This window comes from Pinus tabuliformis, chromosome 1_1, assembly GCF_031772625.1.
Source record: "Pinus tabuliformis cultivar Carrire ecotype Pingquan chromosome 1_1, CPIR1, whole genome shotgun sequence".
NCBI classification, from domain to species: Eukaryota; Viridiplantae; Streptophyta; class Pinopsida; order Pinales; family Pinaceae; genus Pinus; species Pinus tabuliformis.
The window spans coordinates 13,922,651-13,938,724 of NC_142297.1; the positions used below are offsets into that span (position 1 = coordinate 13,922,651).

Consider the following 16,074-nt stretch of genomic DNA (forward strand, 5'->3'; position numbering starts at 1 on the left):
TTACTGCGTAACAGATGCCCCCTAAAGCATGAAGCCCGAGAGAGTGGGAGGGGTGAAATGCTTTACAAAACTCGCTGAACTGGAACACCACCAGGAAGAATCTACACGTATGTACAACTGATATCTCTATTACATGTAGTCTAGGCATGGGCGCAGCCATCCAGAAGACATATGAAGAAGGTCTGTGGTATGGACGCAGCCACCCAGCTGAAAAGACCATGATGATAATAAGGTATGGTCGCAGCCATCCTAAAGACTCAGGTATGGGCGCAGCCATCCATCAATGAGCCATGTAATAACAATCCACAAAATCGCAGCCTGGTTCGTAACAGACAAAAACCAGGGTCTTGCGCTCCATCCCAACCCGAAAAAAGTACAAGTCCAAGCATGTGAATACATGAGCTGAAGTCGAACATGCATGAACATCGTCTGATTACCAGTTAATGATGAAAACTGTTAACAGACACGAGAGGTACCACCAATAATGACAATGGTCCTCAAGGTACTTATAGGTACAATCTGCGGCGTTTGAATCAATGAGCTGGTGTCGAACACCCGCAGAATCACCCGATCGGAGGCCAATGATGAAAACCTCACGTCGAACACGAACAACCTGCCATTGAGGCATGCAGGCTCTAAGGCACCTGAAGGGGGTCTCTAGGTCACTGTCCTGGATAATGAGCTGAAGTCGACAGGAAGTAACCTTGATCGAAGGTGGCCCATGATGTTTCCCACATCATCGACACGAGACAGAGAAGGATAAAATATTTTGTGTGAGACATCAGAGGGAGGTGGTAAGCTTGCAGAGGTCAACTTCTCTTGAACATATCAGCGGCACAACAGCGGACGTGGCAGTATTTGACATCAAACGAGCAGAGGTCATGGTGACAAGGCAATGAGCAGATGAGAGGTCAAAACAGGATAACCTAGACCCATGGAGGCTAGTGTAAAAGAAGATGAGAAATCCCCACCCAGACACGAATGCAGACGAGTGCCATGTTCAAGAGCGACATACTGCCGACACGACTATTATTACAGTTTCATTTTCCCCACCATTTCTGGCAGGTACCCCGGTTATTTTTGGATGGCAAGCTTGACGGGGATAGCATATGCTTGGAGAGTGTCATTTCGACAATGCCCGATGTCATTAAGTTTTAACGAGTCTGACAAAGGAAAAACTCGGCGTCTTTTCTTGTTTAGAGAGTCTGAAAAGACAGCGGAAAAGAAAACTCCAGGGGGTCCTTTTTCGTAGAGTTGTGTCTCTCGAGCCCGAAAAAGTATAAAACAATGCTCGAAAGAACCTCTCGACCAGTATGATCGAGGAGTACTTTTCGTAAATAGTGACTTCGACCCGAAAAAGTAAAAAAGTGGTCAAAAGTACGTCGTTTTGGAGCCAATAACGAGTGCGAAACGACAAACACCCGGCAATCTTTTTAAGTTAAATGGTCGAAAAAAGGAGCTTTAAAAGTGACCGCCTTCCTTTCCCTTTAACGAGCCGAAAGGAAGCTCGGCCATCTTTTCTTGGTTCATGTCGGAAAAGAGCTTAAAGACGACATTTTTTGGGACCAAGTGTACATAGAACTGTTATGACCACGTCGGTTACTAGAACCTGCACAAGAACACCACCCACATAAACTTGTTCGACATGCTTAAAAATATAATAAAACATGCATAAAAGCATAATATAGCGATATTAGTGCTAAATCCATGGTAAAAATATGACAAAAACCCACATTGATAAGAAACTATAGCTAATTATGAATTTTTTACCATAAATAGGGGGGTAAAAGTCATTTTTTACCATTGTTACCATTTTGAGTTGTGAAGAACGTTGTGGAGCTGCAAGGTTGACGGAGCGATTTCCAGCCCGTGCGGACACCATTCATCCGGCAGCTTGTTCCAGGTAGGTTCTCCTCTCCCTGCGTTTCATTTTGAGTCTTTTTGAGAGCAATTCCACGGTGGGATTTGGCCGTTTGGGCAAATTCTTTGAGCGTTGATGCGCTCTCGGTCAGCGCGGATTTCCCGCTCGGGTCCGCGCTGATCGATTTAAATTTACACACACCACCTCTCGGGTCAGCGCGGAAAACACGTGTGCTTCCGCGCTGACCCAAGGAAAAAACAACGGGGCGCCATGATCATCGCGACTGTTTTAAAACAGCCGCGCTGACGCCGCAAAAAATTGTTTTTAAGAAAATGAACGTACAAACTCCAACGGTTAGCGCTCTAATATTTTTTCATGGTCTTGCAAGACATAATGTCTTTTGTTTGGCAAGAGAGAGCTCACGATGATGAGGATATAGCTGCTTATGCCATTGCCGAATGCCAAAATGTAATGCGGGCATGCGGGTTCCTGAAATTGTTCCTCACTCTGCGCCTGAGGGCGCAACCTGATCTCCTCGAGCTCTTAATCAGAGCTTGGAACCCAGTTGACGGAAAATTCACAATCCGTGGCCGGGACATTGAGTTTGATTCCACGGATATCTATTTTTTGACTGGATTGTCACGCCGGGGCCAGATGCCCATTCTGGAGGGGCAACGGCCCAGCGGTGAGACCCTTGACCAGCTCATGGCCCGAGTGTGCCCACGGGCTGTTAAAACACGGAGTGGGAAAGTTGGTATTCCGACGGTAGACGACATGGTTCTTCGCACCATACTCTTTATGGTGACACGGGCAGCGGGCTCTTTGGCCAATCATGAGGCCTCAAAGACCCATCTACTACTGGCTCTTGAGTGCTTACAGCCCACCATTTTTAACTGGGCAGCAGCAGTGACGACCAGCATGAAGAGGCAATTGAGCAACTGTCGACGCGGAGAGTCGAAGCAGTTTGCTTACGGGTCGCTCTTACTTCCGCTCATGCTGGAGCGGGTGCCGGCCCTACAGCTGCAGAACATGGCCGTGGATCCACCCAGAGGTCCCCGGGAGACGAGGGCCAGCCGATGGGCCCGTGTCATGCCGCGCGGAGGTGGCGGCCGCCCAGTAGCTTGGGGAGTGTACTTTCGAGAGTGGCTGGATCGGCAGGTCATTTTCGTAGAGGACTGGCCATATGCCGGTATGGACTTCCGCAACGATCCTGACATGCCACTGCCCACGGGAGAGCATTGGGATGATGGAGGTATGACACTTGATCTCTTTTTAATATTTTTTAATGTTTTTGATTTTTCATGTACATGTCTTGATAAATGTCACGGTGTGCAGATGTGGGACCCGTGAGACCCATTGGTCTAGCCCCAGAGGCACGGAGAGAGGGGCAAGGTGCTGGAGTCCTGGCCCTAGCTCCTCCAGGAGTTGACACGTCGGAGACTATAGCTCGCAACCTTGAGGGTTTACTGGAGGGGGTGCCAGATTACCAGGGGGTCGAGGAGGTCCCCATAGCTCACCAGATCCACACAGTGGGGGTGGAACCCAGGATGCACCGCCTTTTGAGGCGGGTGGCACGGGCAGCTGTATGCTATAGAGAGCATAACCCAGCTCAGTAGTCATCTAGGTTTCATTTCCACTGATGTTTTGAGAGGCATATGTCTCAGACGTACTGAGGACATCGACTTTACTTTTGGACATATACACTTATTTTTGAGCGCCTTAGTGCGCCGCACGATATATATATATATATATATATATATATATATATATATATATATATATGTTGTTTTTGGATGGATCGTTTCACATGTGATGATGTTTTTTAATATGTTATGCAAATGTCTAATACAAATGTGGTCTAATGTATCAGTTGCACAACACACAACCCATGTATTTTAATTTTTATGCAAGCTTAAAAGCACATATGCAGGCACACATGCAAACTATGCTTGGAAAAGAAATTATTTACATATGCTTATTCTAGATGGATCTTTTCTTCATGCGATGATGTGTTTTATATGCTATGCGACTGTTCGACACGCATGTGATCTGATGTATCTACTTGCATAACAAATGACCCATTGTGGAATGTATTCACACACACGCATATATTTTACTTTTATGAAAGCTTGAAAACACACATGACAATCACATATGCAAACTATGCTTTTAAAAATGGATTTTATTTTGATGCAAGCTTAAAAGCATATGGTACATATGCAAACTATGCTTGATGGTAGAGGAAACGGGCATGCCCCCCAGCATCGTGTCTCAATTCGAGGTACATGCCCCCCAAGCTTCAGTCCATTGAAAATGGGTTGAAGGTTGACATAATGGTGATTGCGCTCGAATTGCATGAGCTCATGTTTCATTGATTTAACGAGGTTGAAACAGGTAAAAGAACTATCCTCGGACACAAGTCGTTTCATTATTTTAACGAGGTTGATACATTAGCAAAACTATCCTCGAGACTCCCTGTTTCATTTTTTAGCGAGCTTGACACAAGATCAGGAACTATGCTCCGTAACCCTTGTTTCATTTTTTAAGGAGCTTGACACCGGAAAGGAACTATGCTCCACTGAGACCCAATTTCATTTTTTAGGGAGCTTGACATAGGAAAGTGAACTATGCTCCAACCAAACTGCTTCATAATGAATAGGAAGTCGGTGCTTCCAAGAGTGTGATTCCTAATGGGAGGACCACATCTTGGAAGTCAGGACCTAATGCCCCCAGGACACTATGCACGACGGTGTCATCACTGGATACAGGCATAGGGTAGGTGGCCACGTAGTTGATCTGCGGCGGGGCAGATACAACTGGTGGATAAAAACTAGGAGGGGGCGACAACTGCGCAGGAGGCATCGGGGGACTAACGAACGACAATTGATCGATAGTCACAATTCTTCCATCGTGTGGAAAGAAAACCACACGAAAAAGCGAAGAAATAAGTGCCCCCATGGCGTAAACATAGTCGCGACCAAAGAGAAGACTAAAGTTTAAAACACCTTGGGTAACCAAGACGTCTATATATACGGTTTTTCCTCCTAAAGTAATAGGGAACTTCGGGAGAACTCCTAGAGATGGACAGGCTCCTTCGTCGAAGGCCAACAGATTCTGGGTGACCGGCCCGAGCTGCGGGGAACCTAAAGCTTGCCAAGTAGTGTACGGCATAAGACTGACCGACGCACCTTCATCCAGAAGAGTGCCAGGTACTGCCTTATCACAGGCAAGTACCGTAACCTGGAAGGGCACATGGGATGGAAGGCGACCGGCGATCAGGCGATTCCAATCAAAGGAAGCGACCAGACTACTTGGTGGGGGAATCGTATGATTGCCCCCAGGTGCTAAAGGGAACGAAGGAGGACCTTCGGGAGCAGCTGGGTTAGGAGAGTCATTTCGAGGCTCCGGAGAATCTGAAGAGACGAGAAGAACATGGGCGTGATTCTCTTCCGAAACAGAGTGGGCGAGCGGCGGACTCGAGTCGACACTCTTTCCAACCAATGGTTGGTCTGGAACAGACTGGACACAGCCGGGTTCGGGAAGAGGAGCCTGGACAAGAGAAGAATTTGAACCAATCTCATTGTCGAGAGGCGGATGATCTGCAGCTGCAGAAAGACATTGATATCTAACGGGGAGTTGGGGTGAGGGAGCTGGGAGACTTTCCAAGACACTAGAGGCTTCATCCATGAGTGGACAAAGGTGAAGGGGATGATTGCCTTCACAAAGTCTATAGGGGATCCGAATCTTCCCTTTTCCCTTACCATTCCCAACTGACAAGGTAGCATCGCCGTGAGCTTCAGAGGACGATGAGGGGCGGGCCGGATCACGGGACCATACTTCTAATACCCTGGGGATGCCAGGACAATCGCGAAGAAGGTGGTCCCCCTTGCATAATCGACAAGGAAACTTAACCTTCCGCGGAGGAGCGGAAGGGGGCCCGACTTCAGGTGTACTCAAGGGAGTAGCCTCTCCCTTAGGAGACTTCTTCTTCTTGGTCTTCTTCTTCTTCTTCTTAGCCACCTGGTTATTCGAATCGAGACCTTCACCAGGCGAAGTACAAGAGGAAGACGTAGAAGTAGGCGTCGAAGGGGAGAGATCCACCTTAGGATCAACATGATGTTGTTCAGGTGGAGGGACTAATGGACTAGCAGCCGACACGGTAGGGACCAAAGAGGTTGAAAACAACCAAACGGGAAACCCGACAGTTAACCTCGGAAGGGATAACGTTGCCATATAAGGGGCACCAACATTCCCGAGAGGAGGGAAATGACCAGGATTCCCGTCAGGAGGGGAACTTGGGTTGGTGAACCCTGAAAAGTTGCCATGGCAAACGAAAAGAAGCCTACTCAAGCTAATGCACACAAGATCTAACCAGGTGATGTTATCGTGGTCGAATAAATGTTTAAGACATAGGAACTAAACTTGACCTTTTCATGTTTCAAGAGTCGATAAAAGGACGAAAAGATGACTCTAGTCTCCTTCGAATGTTTAATGAGCACGAAGTGAAAAGAAGCTCACTAGCACCTTTTCATTTAGGGAGTCCAAAAAGGATCAAAAGTGACTGCTCTGGAGATTCTAGGCAAAGGGTTTACCAAGCAATCCGTAAAACTGCTTATACACCTTGGCAATTGTATGAGAACCAAGGACTTTCTGTACTGCAGTCAATCTTCCCGAATGTTGTGTTCGGTGCGTTACGGCTCGCAGGGCGGCAGACTCGGCTTCCTATGGATCAAGGATAAAAGCCTAGTGGGGTCTCCCTATATACGCGACGGTACGTGGGAGCACAGTCCGTGTTAGACCACTATCGAGTCACAGAAGGAGGAATCACCCAACCGTAATGTGAAACAACAGTGACTATGTTTAAAGACGTCGGAACACGTCTCTAACCTAGACCTCTAGATGTTTGCATTAAGTTCCAATGCATTTTTAGGTTTATTCAGTTTATTTTATGGTTGATCTTGAATTAAGTTTCGGTTTCAGGCCTTACCGTGTGATCTCTCACAATTACCTAGATGCAAACTACATGCCAAAGAATATCATTTCGTTCGATGAATTCTAACTACGAGAGGGTTAAGAGTTCTTCAACCAAACAAAATGAACTCAATCAATCAAACAATCTAATGCAGCCAATGGCAAAGAAATGAAATTTTTCTTTTGAGAACACAAATCAACGAAATGCTCTTCTTTTCATTAACTATTGAATGCAAAAGACATTAGTTTGATTTCTTTTTCAATGGCACCGTGCACTTAAGATGAATTTTGAGAGACAGCAACACCGAGTAAAGAGAAATAAAATCACTCAATGAAAAACACAACAAGCGTGAAAAGAGCTGATTGAACCCTAGCAACTGTGATCTGTGTGTGGGTAGTGAAACAATCCGAGGATCGGTTCAGAAACAATCCCCTCAAGCAAACCAAGCAAAGAAAGCAAAAAGAGGAAGGTTTCCGCGATAGCAAAGGCAAGTAGCAACGAACTTTTGCGAACAAGTGAGCAAGTGAATAAAACAAGGTCAATCCAATGACAACGGGATGATGGCACTAGGTCACGGGACACAAAAACGAAATTCGTCCAACAAGACTTCGCAAGCAAGTGTTTCACAATTCAAACAATAAATATCAAGTCATAAACCAAGTAGAAAGAGCTGGAGATAGTCAAACCAACAGGCTCAGGAGGCAAAATTGAAACAAATTCAATTTTACAGGATCAGCGCGGGTAGCGCTCAGCAACAATGCGCTGACAGGAAGTCACGCGCAGCAACAAGGCGCTGTCAGCGCGGAAGGACACGACTTAAGCGCGTTGGTTCGATTTCAGAACCGTCGCGACTGTTTTACGTACAAGCGCGATGAAAACGGGGTCAAAGAGACAGATATGCGCTGTCAGCGCAACTGTTTTGATATAAGCCGCGCTGAGGCTGAAAAAGAGGCAGAATCAAGCCAAAAACTCCCAAACCAAGGCCAGAACTCTTTAAACACTTTATACACCTCCCAGACTGAACCAGGAAGTCTAAAAGCAGAGAACTAATCCCCAATTTTGAAAAGGGAGTAACAATCAAACTCAAACACAAGAATGAACAAAAAGAGACAAAAGGCCAGATCCCCAGCGGAGTCGCCAAATTGTTGGAGAGGTAAATCCCCTCTACGGATAGAGGCGATCCCTACTAGCCCAGAACGGGTCTAGCAACAATCAATCAATGCTACTGTGCAAGTTCCTAATTGCAAATAAAAGAGAGGCAATGAACACCTACTTGGATTCCAACGCTATTGTTTGATGAAGAGATGCCGCTCTCGCTCCTTCGCTCTGGCCAGTCACGATCCTCCACGATCTCCGTGAATAGATACCTGCACACACGAAGAGAAAGGCAAACACAAGCGTGAAATCTAATAAAAGCAATTATACATCAGTCCGAAAGGATGTAATTCACATTAACCATTATAAAGACAAATGAGAATGGAACCATAATAGTAGTCATCTATTATTAATCAATAACAGAGAAAGGTACAACCAAAGTTCTGACGCTGAGTCCTTCTCTAGAGGGTCCAGCCAGCAAGTCTCTTAAGCATTCACCCTTGGAGGTAAATTCAACCAAAACAAAGCTCTCTCTCACACAAGCAACACTCACAACCTTCCTTAAACTTCCTCTAGCAAATCCACACTTGTCACACCAACTACCTATTAGCAGCAGCAATCTAAGCACTATGAATTCCACACTATCCAAAAACTAGCTGCTCATGGTAATGGTGGAGGTTTAAATAGGAAGAGAGGTCTCCATGAATGGTGGGAGGATGAGCTTATCTTCAAGGAAGGTGGTTTCAAATGACGAACAGACATGCCATAGAAGGGAGGGCGATACTCACAAGGCCAACAACCAAGTCTGGAACCATCTGGAAGGCTGGCTGTTGGAACAAATTCGCCCAAACTGGATCAGCGCGGGTGTAAAACTGAACTGGGGCGCTGATAGCGCATCATAATAACGGAGTAGGCTGTGTCAGCGCGGCTCAATACTTTCATAGGATGCGCTGGCTCATGAAATTCGACCAGCGCGGAAAACCCGTGTGCTTCCGCGCTGGCAGCGCATCAGTTACGCTATAAGCCGCCAGTCAGCGCGGGTATTTTAATAACGATCGCGCTGATGAAATAAACTTTGGCAAAGTGGGTCATCTGGCCAGTTTAGAGAGCATGAGCATGGTGCATTTGATCTCATGACACAGTAGGGAGACTGACAAGGAGACAGTGACAAATTACTGCGTAACACCCACCATGATCATCCAAGAAAATCAACCGTATTATGGCAAAACTCATATGAGCAGGCTCAAGAAAATGTTTCAAATTCCATCTTATCGAATTGGAAAAACTCACCATTCCAAAATAATTTTAAAGTTTGGGCTCTTGAATTTGAAAGTTTTTGGATGGGCTCTCTTAACAAAACCCCTATGGCGTGGTTTGTTTGGCAAGTGTTTGTGGGGAGATATCATCCGAACAAAATACTTAGGAGGAGGCATAAAGGTTGAAATCTGGATGAGAGATGGCCTAATTGGAAAACAAAAGACATCCACCCTTTGGATTGGCTTTAACAAAATTAAGACTTGGCTCTTGAAGTGATCCTGCTAGTCCTTTAGCTCGGGGAAGGAGATTATTTTTGGTAGAGATCGTATACTCGGCACGGAGATGGATATTCCCTACTCAAAAGATTTAATTGTTAGATTAAATTTCAGGGTATTATCTATCTTGCACCGGCAATCAATACATGGAATGGAATCATACTTGTCTGGAAGTGAGTAGTAGAGATTGGATTGACCGGTGAAGTTGTCAGGAAATGTGACAGATTGATTTTTGCACTGTGCAGATCTGGCATATGCAAAAATGACGAGGGAGACCAGATAGTGTGGGATGGCTTATTTTACAGGGATCTAATTCTGTTGTTGACACATACTTGTTATGCTGATAGGTGTCCCTCCTATGTTGTCCACTTTAATCATTTTCTTAATTAATATTTTTGATCGGATGGCCTAAAGTGAAAGATTCTAGTATATTCTCGTGGATGCCACTATATCAATGGATAGAATTCACACCACTAACTTACTTGCATGTCTAAATCACATGTTTAAAGCATACTTAAATTAATTTTTTACCATACCATTTGTTAATCACCACCTATTATGATTAAGACGTAGCGGAAAGATTAAAAATGGTTGTGAAACGTACGAATCACCATCACCATCCATTTCAATTACCTTAGGAACACCAACAGTTTCAATTCTGCCTACACATCACTCACTGTTTCAATTCTCCTATACGAAATGTGGCCAGAGGGATGTAAGACATTGATTTAGCGTGGCAATCACTAACAGTTTCAATTTCATATAGCCATCACTTACCATTTCAATTGGCCTCCTCCATGCAGATAACCACACCGTGGATTCCAAGGCGATTAACCTTGGGAACTACTATGCAGAGATCAAGCAAAGACGGGATGATGGCGAGGAGATGGAGAATGATCGAGTTTGGTCGAGGGTGCTCAGCGATGTAGAAGAGGAGGGTTGAAGCTTAGACTCTCCAAAGAACAATGTGTTGTTCTGGAAGAAAGCTTCAGAAAGAATAGGGTGCCTGAACCTATAAGTTTCTATACACAGTATTCACTTACAGGTTACTGCTCTATCGTTTGTGTTTCATCATGCTTTTGGCTGATGTAACTTCTTCTTCTTCTGCAGAAGGAAAAGCATGTGTTGGCCTTACAGTTGAATCTTCACCATCGACAAGTTGAGGTGTGGTTCTAGAATAGACAAGCAAGGTTAGCTCCAGTCCTTTATTGATTCATTGTATTTTGCATGTTGAAATTCATATGGAAAGTTCCATTTTGGAATCAACAACTACATAATTTGGCCTGTAACTATGAAGAATGACTTGGAAATCAATTGTTGTGCAAATTTATAGTTTGGAAAACTTTTGATCCGATGGAGATCCTATTGTGTTGACAATTTTATTGACTCATTTCTGTTATAGGTTAATTAAATGTTATGAATTTGTTTCAGGATGAAGCTTAAGAAAACGGAAATGGACTGTGAGCTTCTGAAGAGATATAATGAGGCACTTATAGACGAGAACAGAAAACTTTGCATAGAGCTGGAAAAACTGAAAGCTTTAAAAATGTCGCCACCTCTCAGGCCTGCGTCAACCGTTACCATGTGCCCCTCCTGTGAAAGAGTTTCAGCGGTTGACAATAGTAGCCACTTGACTTTGGCAAAATCTGGGTCTATGTTTTTACGCAACTCTTTCCGGCAATGAATTGTCGGGTATTGATCAGAGTTTCTTTACCCGTAGTCATTGTTTAGCAATGGTGGACACCGTCTCTTTGTCAAACATTTTAGGTTTTCTCTAAAGGTTCACTTTATGAAACATTTAGGGTTTCAGTATATTTTTTATTAATTGACTTCGATTTAGAAAGTGCTCAAGTCTCTATTAATTTATTGAATGAGAAGAGGCATCTTGATAAACCAAGGAATGTATAACTATACAGAGTGGGAGTCTATGAAATAAACATTGTATGTAAAATTCAAATGTTTATGTGAGATCATCTCTTTCTCCGAACCTTCTTGTGTTTATGAATTTTCTCCTTTTTTACTATCAATCTAAACATGTATAATAATCATTTTCATTCATTATTATTTTTAATAAAATACGATGACAATTTCTCTATTCATGCTCATAGTAAAAGTAAAAGTCATCGTTATCACTAAAAGCAATACTTATTGACTAGTCAATGCATGCATATTAATGCCTACTTAATAACTATCATTAACACGATTTTTTCTTTCAAGGTTTCATGTTTGAGTTATACAACATAGGCAGGACACATGAAAATATTGTTATTGTAAAATGATTTAATAAATAAAAGACCTTTTTAGGTTATTTTATCGTTATTTTAAAAATGTTATAAAATTATAATTTTATTAATCATTGTTAATTTTTTTTAAATTTATTAATTTTATTAATCATTGTTTAGTTTGAACAATACAACATATTTCTATTGATGATCTTAAACCTGTTAAAAAAACTTAAAGTTTTTGTAAGCCCGGACCACTCATCTCGAGACACTTACAGTGTGAGTTTTACCCTTTAGTGCCCCTGGTTCCAGCCCTCAAGTCCCAACACTTATACATGGAGTTTTGTGCTTTTTAAAAATGTTTACAGTGTGAGCTTTACCCTTTAGTGCCCCTGGTTCCAGCGCTAAAGTCCTAGCAGAGGAGAGAATGATTCAGAGGAGTCATTAGGGATCTTGGAATCTAGCTGAAGAATCAGACGAAGCTCTAGAGAGGAAGCGAAGTGGGAATTCGCAGAGGATTGAGGCTCAGAGAGAATTGAGCAGCAGAATAGTTGAAGAAAGAAACCCTAAAGAAAAACCGAAAACATAGAGAAAACACTGAAGAATGAATTAAAGTCAATTTAAAGGGATGAACGAAGAAGTGTGGTTTCAGTATACGGGAACCATTGGATCTTATAGATCAACGGCGTGACGACAAAGAGTGAGAACCGTCGATCTCATAGATCGACGGTCATCGCACGGTGAAGGAGCGCAGGAGTTAACGTAGAGAAAAGGTGGGTTTATAACCTTAGGTGGTATTTCAGGCGAGGACTAGATGGTAAGTGGTTTGAGCATTGATCAACCGATTCCATACATATCACGACGTGTGGCAGAGAGTTGGAGTGGGGAAACCGCTTTATCAGGCGGTTAACCCCCGTGTGTGTGGTCAACTTGAAACCAATGTGAATCGTTGGATCTTTCGGGAGAAGATCAACGGCAGAGAAGTAATGCGACATACAAAGGAGCGGACTCGATGGTGTTATGTGGCGCAGTTAATAAGTTTTGAGATCCGAAATCGCATTATTGCATATCAGATGCGATAGAGGTCTTTGTTAACAAAACCTGCGGAGAATCACGATTGCGATAAGCGAAAAGGTAAATCTCGAAAAGCGTGCCAAGGTTGTACCAAGGCGGAAAAGGTGTGGTAAGCATATATTTCCTTTGTAAATGGTTTATTAATAAAATAGTGTTGATAGAAGGTTTATGCACTAAATATATATGTAACCAAGGTTTGAAGAGGAAAAGGTTGTATATGTGCAGCTAAAGGGTTAGCAAAGGTTTTATAAAGGTTAATGAGAAGGTTTTAGTCTCGATAGGAAGGATTTGAAAGCAAGGCTTTAATAAAGTATTTTTCCCTTGGGTTTATTAATTTCCAATGGTTTATAATATCAAATTATTGGTTTTATTCGTTCTTCAACTTTTTAATATTAATAATTCCTTGGGTTCATAATCCCTTGAGGTTTGAGTGTTAATCCCTCGGGTTTATTATTCCTTTGGGTTTATTATATCAATCCCTTGGGTTTATATTATTAGTTCCTTTTGTTTAATAATATTGCCTTAATTCATAATCCCTTGGGGTTTTGGTATTAATCCCTTGGGTTTATAATATCAATCGCTTGGGTTTATTATTCGCAAGTCAAACATGGTTTATTATAATGTCGACCATGGTCCAACATGGAATTATGATAGGAATTGTCTCAATATGTAAATCAATGATGGTCGATCATGTTTATTTTAATGTTTATAATATTTTTCTTAGGGTTTATATACGTTGGGTTTATAATATTAGTCCCTTGGATTTAATATTATTCCCTTGGTTTCATAATCCCTTGGGGTCTTAATATTAATCCCTTTGTTTTATTATTCCTTTGGGTTTCTCATATTAATCCCTTGGCTTCATTATTCCCTTAGGTTTATAATATCGATCATGGTAAACCATTGTCAATCATAGCCAAACATGGTCAACCATGCTTGAATGTTACATTGTGAGAAGGATTGTCTCACCATGAAAATAAATAATAATCCCTTGGGTTTATTATTCCTTTGGGTTTATTATATCAATCCCTTGGGTTTTTTATTCCCTTGGTTTTATATTATTAGTCCCTTTTGTTTAATAGTATTCCCTTTGGTTCATAATCCCTTGGGGTTTAGTATTAATCCCTTGGGTTTATAATATCAATCGCTTGGGTTTATTATTCTTGAGTCAAACACGGTTTATTATGATGTCGACCATGGTCCAACATGGAATTGTGATAAGGATTGTCTCAATATGAAAATCAATGATGGTACATCATGTTTATTTCAATGTTTATAATATTTGTCTTAGGGTTTATATACGTTGGGTTTATAATATTAGTCCCTTGGGTTTAATATTATTCCCTTGGGTTCATCACCCCTTGGGGTTTTAGTACTAATCCCTTCGTTTTATTATTCCTTTTGGTTTCTCATATTAATCCCTTGGGTTTATTATTCCCTTAGGTTTATAATATCGATCATGGTAAACCATTGTCAATCATAGCCAACCATGGTCAACCATGCTTGAATGTCACATTGTCACAAGGATTTTCTAACCATGAAAATAAATGATGTTTATTTTAGTGTTTGTAATATTTATATTTGGGTTTACGAATGTTGGGTTTATAATATTAGTCCCTTGGGTTTAATATTATTCCCTTGGGTTCATAATCCCTTGGGGTTTTAGTATTAATCCCTTGGGTTTATTATTACCTCATGTTTATAATATCAATCCCTTGGGTCTATAATATCAATCCCTTGGGTTTATAATATCAATCATGGTCAACCATGGTTGATTCTCGCATTGTGACAAGGATTATCTCACCATCAAAATAAATCATGTTTATTTTAGTGTTTGTAGTATTTATGACACAGGGTTACCCCTGCTTTACCCACAATGTGCATATAGACCTATGCGTAAACCATTTCTGCCCAGGAATTTATATGACCTTCCGGTCAAATATTCATTATAACTGAACAATGGTTAAGGCCCCCTTAATTAGAACTCATGCGGAAACATATTAATAGACTAACCCAAAGTCTAAACCCTTCCAATCCTTTCTATCGGCGCTTTAATACACCCTCATAAACCTTTGTAAATCCTATGGCCACACATATATCTCTTCCCACTCTTTAACATTGGTTATATATGATTAACTCCTAAAACCTTCTCATCGCGCCTTATTTCTATTATAATGCTTTATAATAGAAATACACTAATAAACATATGTAGCATACCTTTTCCGCCAATCCTCGGTCTCTGCACATTTACCGAGATTACCTTTATCGCAATTGCTCATCGTCGTTTACCATGGTCATACCACATATATGCTTTTATCACCCCTCCGACTCCGATATGCGACTATCGGAATCATTTAACACCACTTTTGCATTAAAAGACTCGGCACAACACTTTCACGGAATACAAAGGAAATACATTGAAATTCCACTCCGAAACACATAAGCGGATCTCAAAAACTATATACCCGCATTCATATATATCATCGGGTCTGCCTCCATATTAAACCTTTTGCTGCGCTGCTCCTCTTCTGATCTCTGATCTATGAAACGCCTAACCTCTGATCGCCAATTTGCCCGATATCCAATCAGTGCTTATTGCTATCAGCTATCGTCTATCGCACCGTCTTTCAGCTCCAACCTTTTGCGATATGTGATTACATCTCAATCGTTGATGAAGCTCGCGATCTGATGGTTGACGATTAATCACATGATCGCAATCGCTTATTCCCTTTGGCCATCCAACAATACTTGAAGGGTTTCCGCCGATGCGATATTCCTCCGTCTCCTTTGCGATTTAATCCTGGTCTTTGATCTATGAGATCTAACGGTTGCTGTGCACTGACACTTTACTCCTCCACTATTCTGTTTACTTATTATTTACGCTATTTCTTCAGTGTTTTTGTGGTTCCGAGTTTCTTCAAGGTTTCGGCCTTTCTGTTGTTTTACTGCGTGATTCCTCCTGAGCTTTGGCTTTGATCCCTCTAATGGATTCAATGATCCATTATGATCCTCCTCGTCATGTTCCTCTCTGTGTAATCGTCGAACTCCACCTGCAACTCTCTGTTACACAGGATATGCTAATTCATTCATTCATCATTCAATATTCGATAACGGACTTATATAAATTGGAATTTGAATCTCTATGCATATATACATCAACAAACAATTACATAATGAGACTCTTTGTCTCTCCTTGGCCTAATCTGATAGTTATTAATAATGCTAAATACCCATAATAATCATTCATGTGGCCTGATCTGATAGTTATTAATAATGCTAAATACCCACACCCGATATGCGATTAACTATCAGACTTCA

At 42.0% G+C, this 16,074-nt stretch overlaps 1 protein-coding gene across 1 annotated transcript; it reads left to right on the forward strand.

The window, feature by feature from the left end:
- Positions 1–10,159: 10,159 nt before the first annotated feature.
- Positions 10,160–11,144, forward strand: LOC149211374 (homeobox-leucine zipper protein HAT3-like). The gene is made up of 4 exons (XM_089388376.1): positions 10,160–10,175; positions 10,264–10,373; positions 10,506–10,519; positions 10,892–11,144. Exons 1-4 carry the CDS (start codon positions 10,160–10,162, stop codon positions 11,142–11,144), a joined length of 393 nt encoding a protein of 130 aa, XP_089244502.1.
- The last annotated feature ends 4,930 nt before the right edge of the window (positions 11,145–16,074 follow it).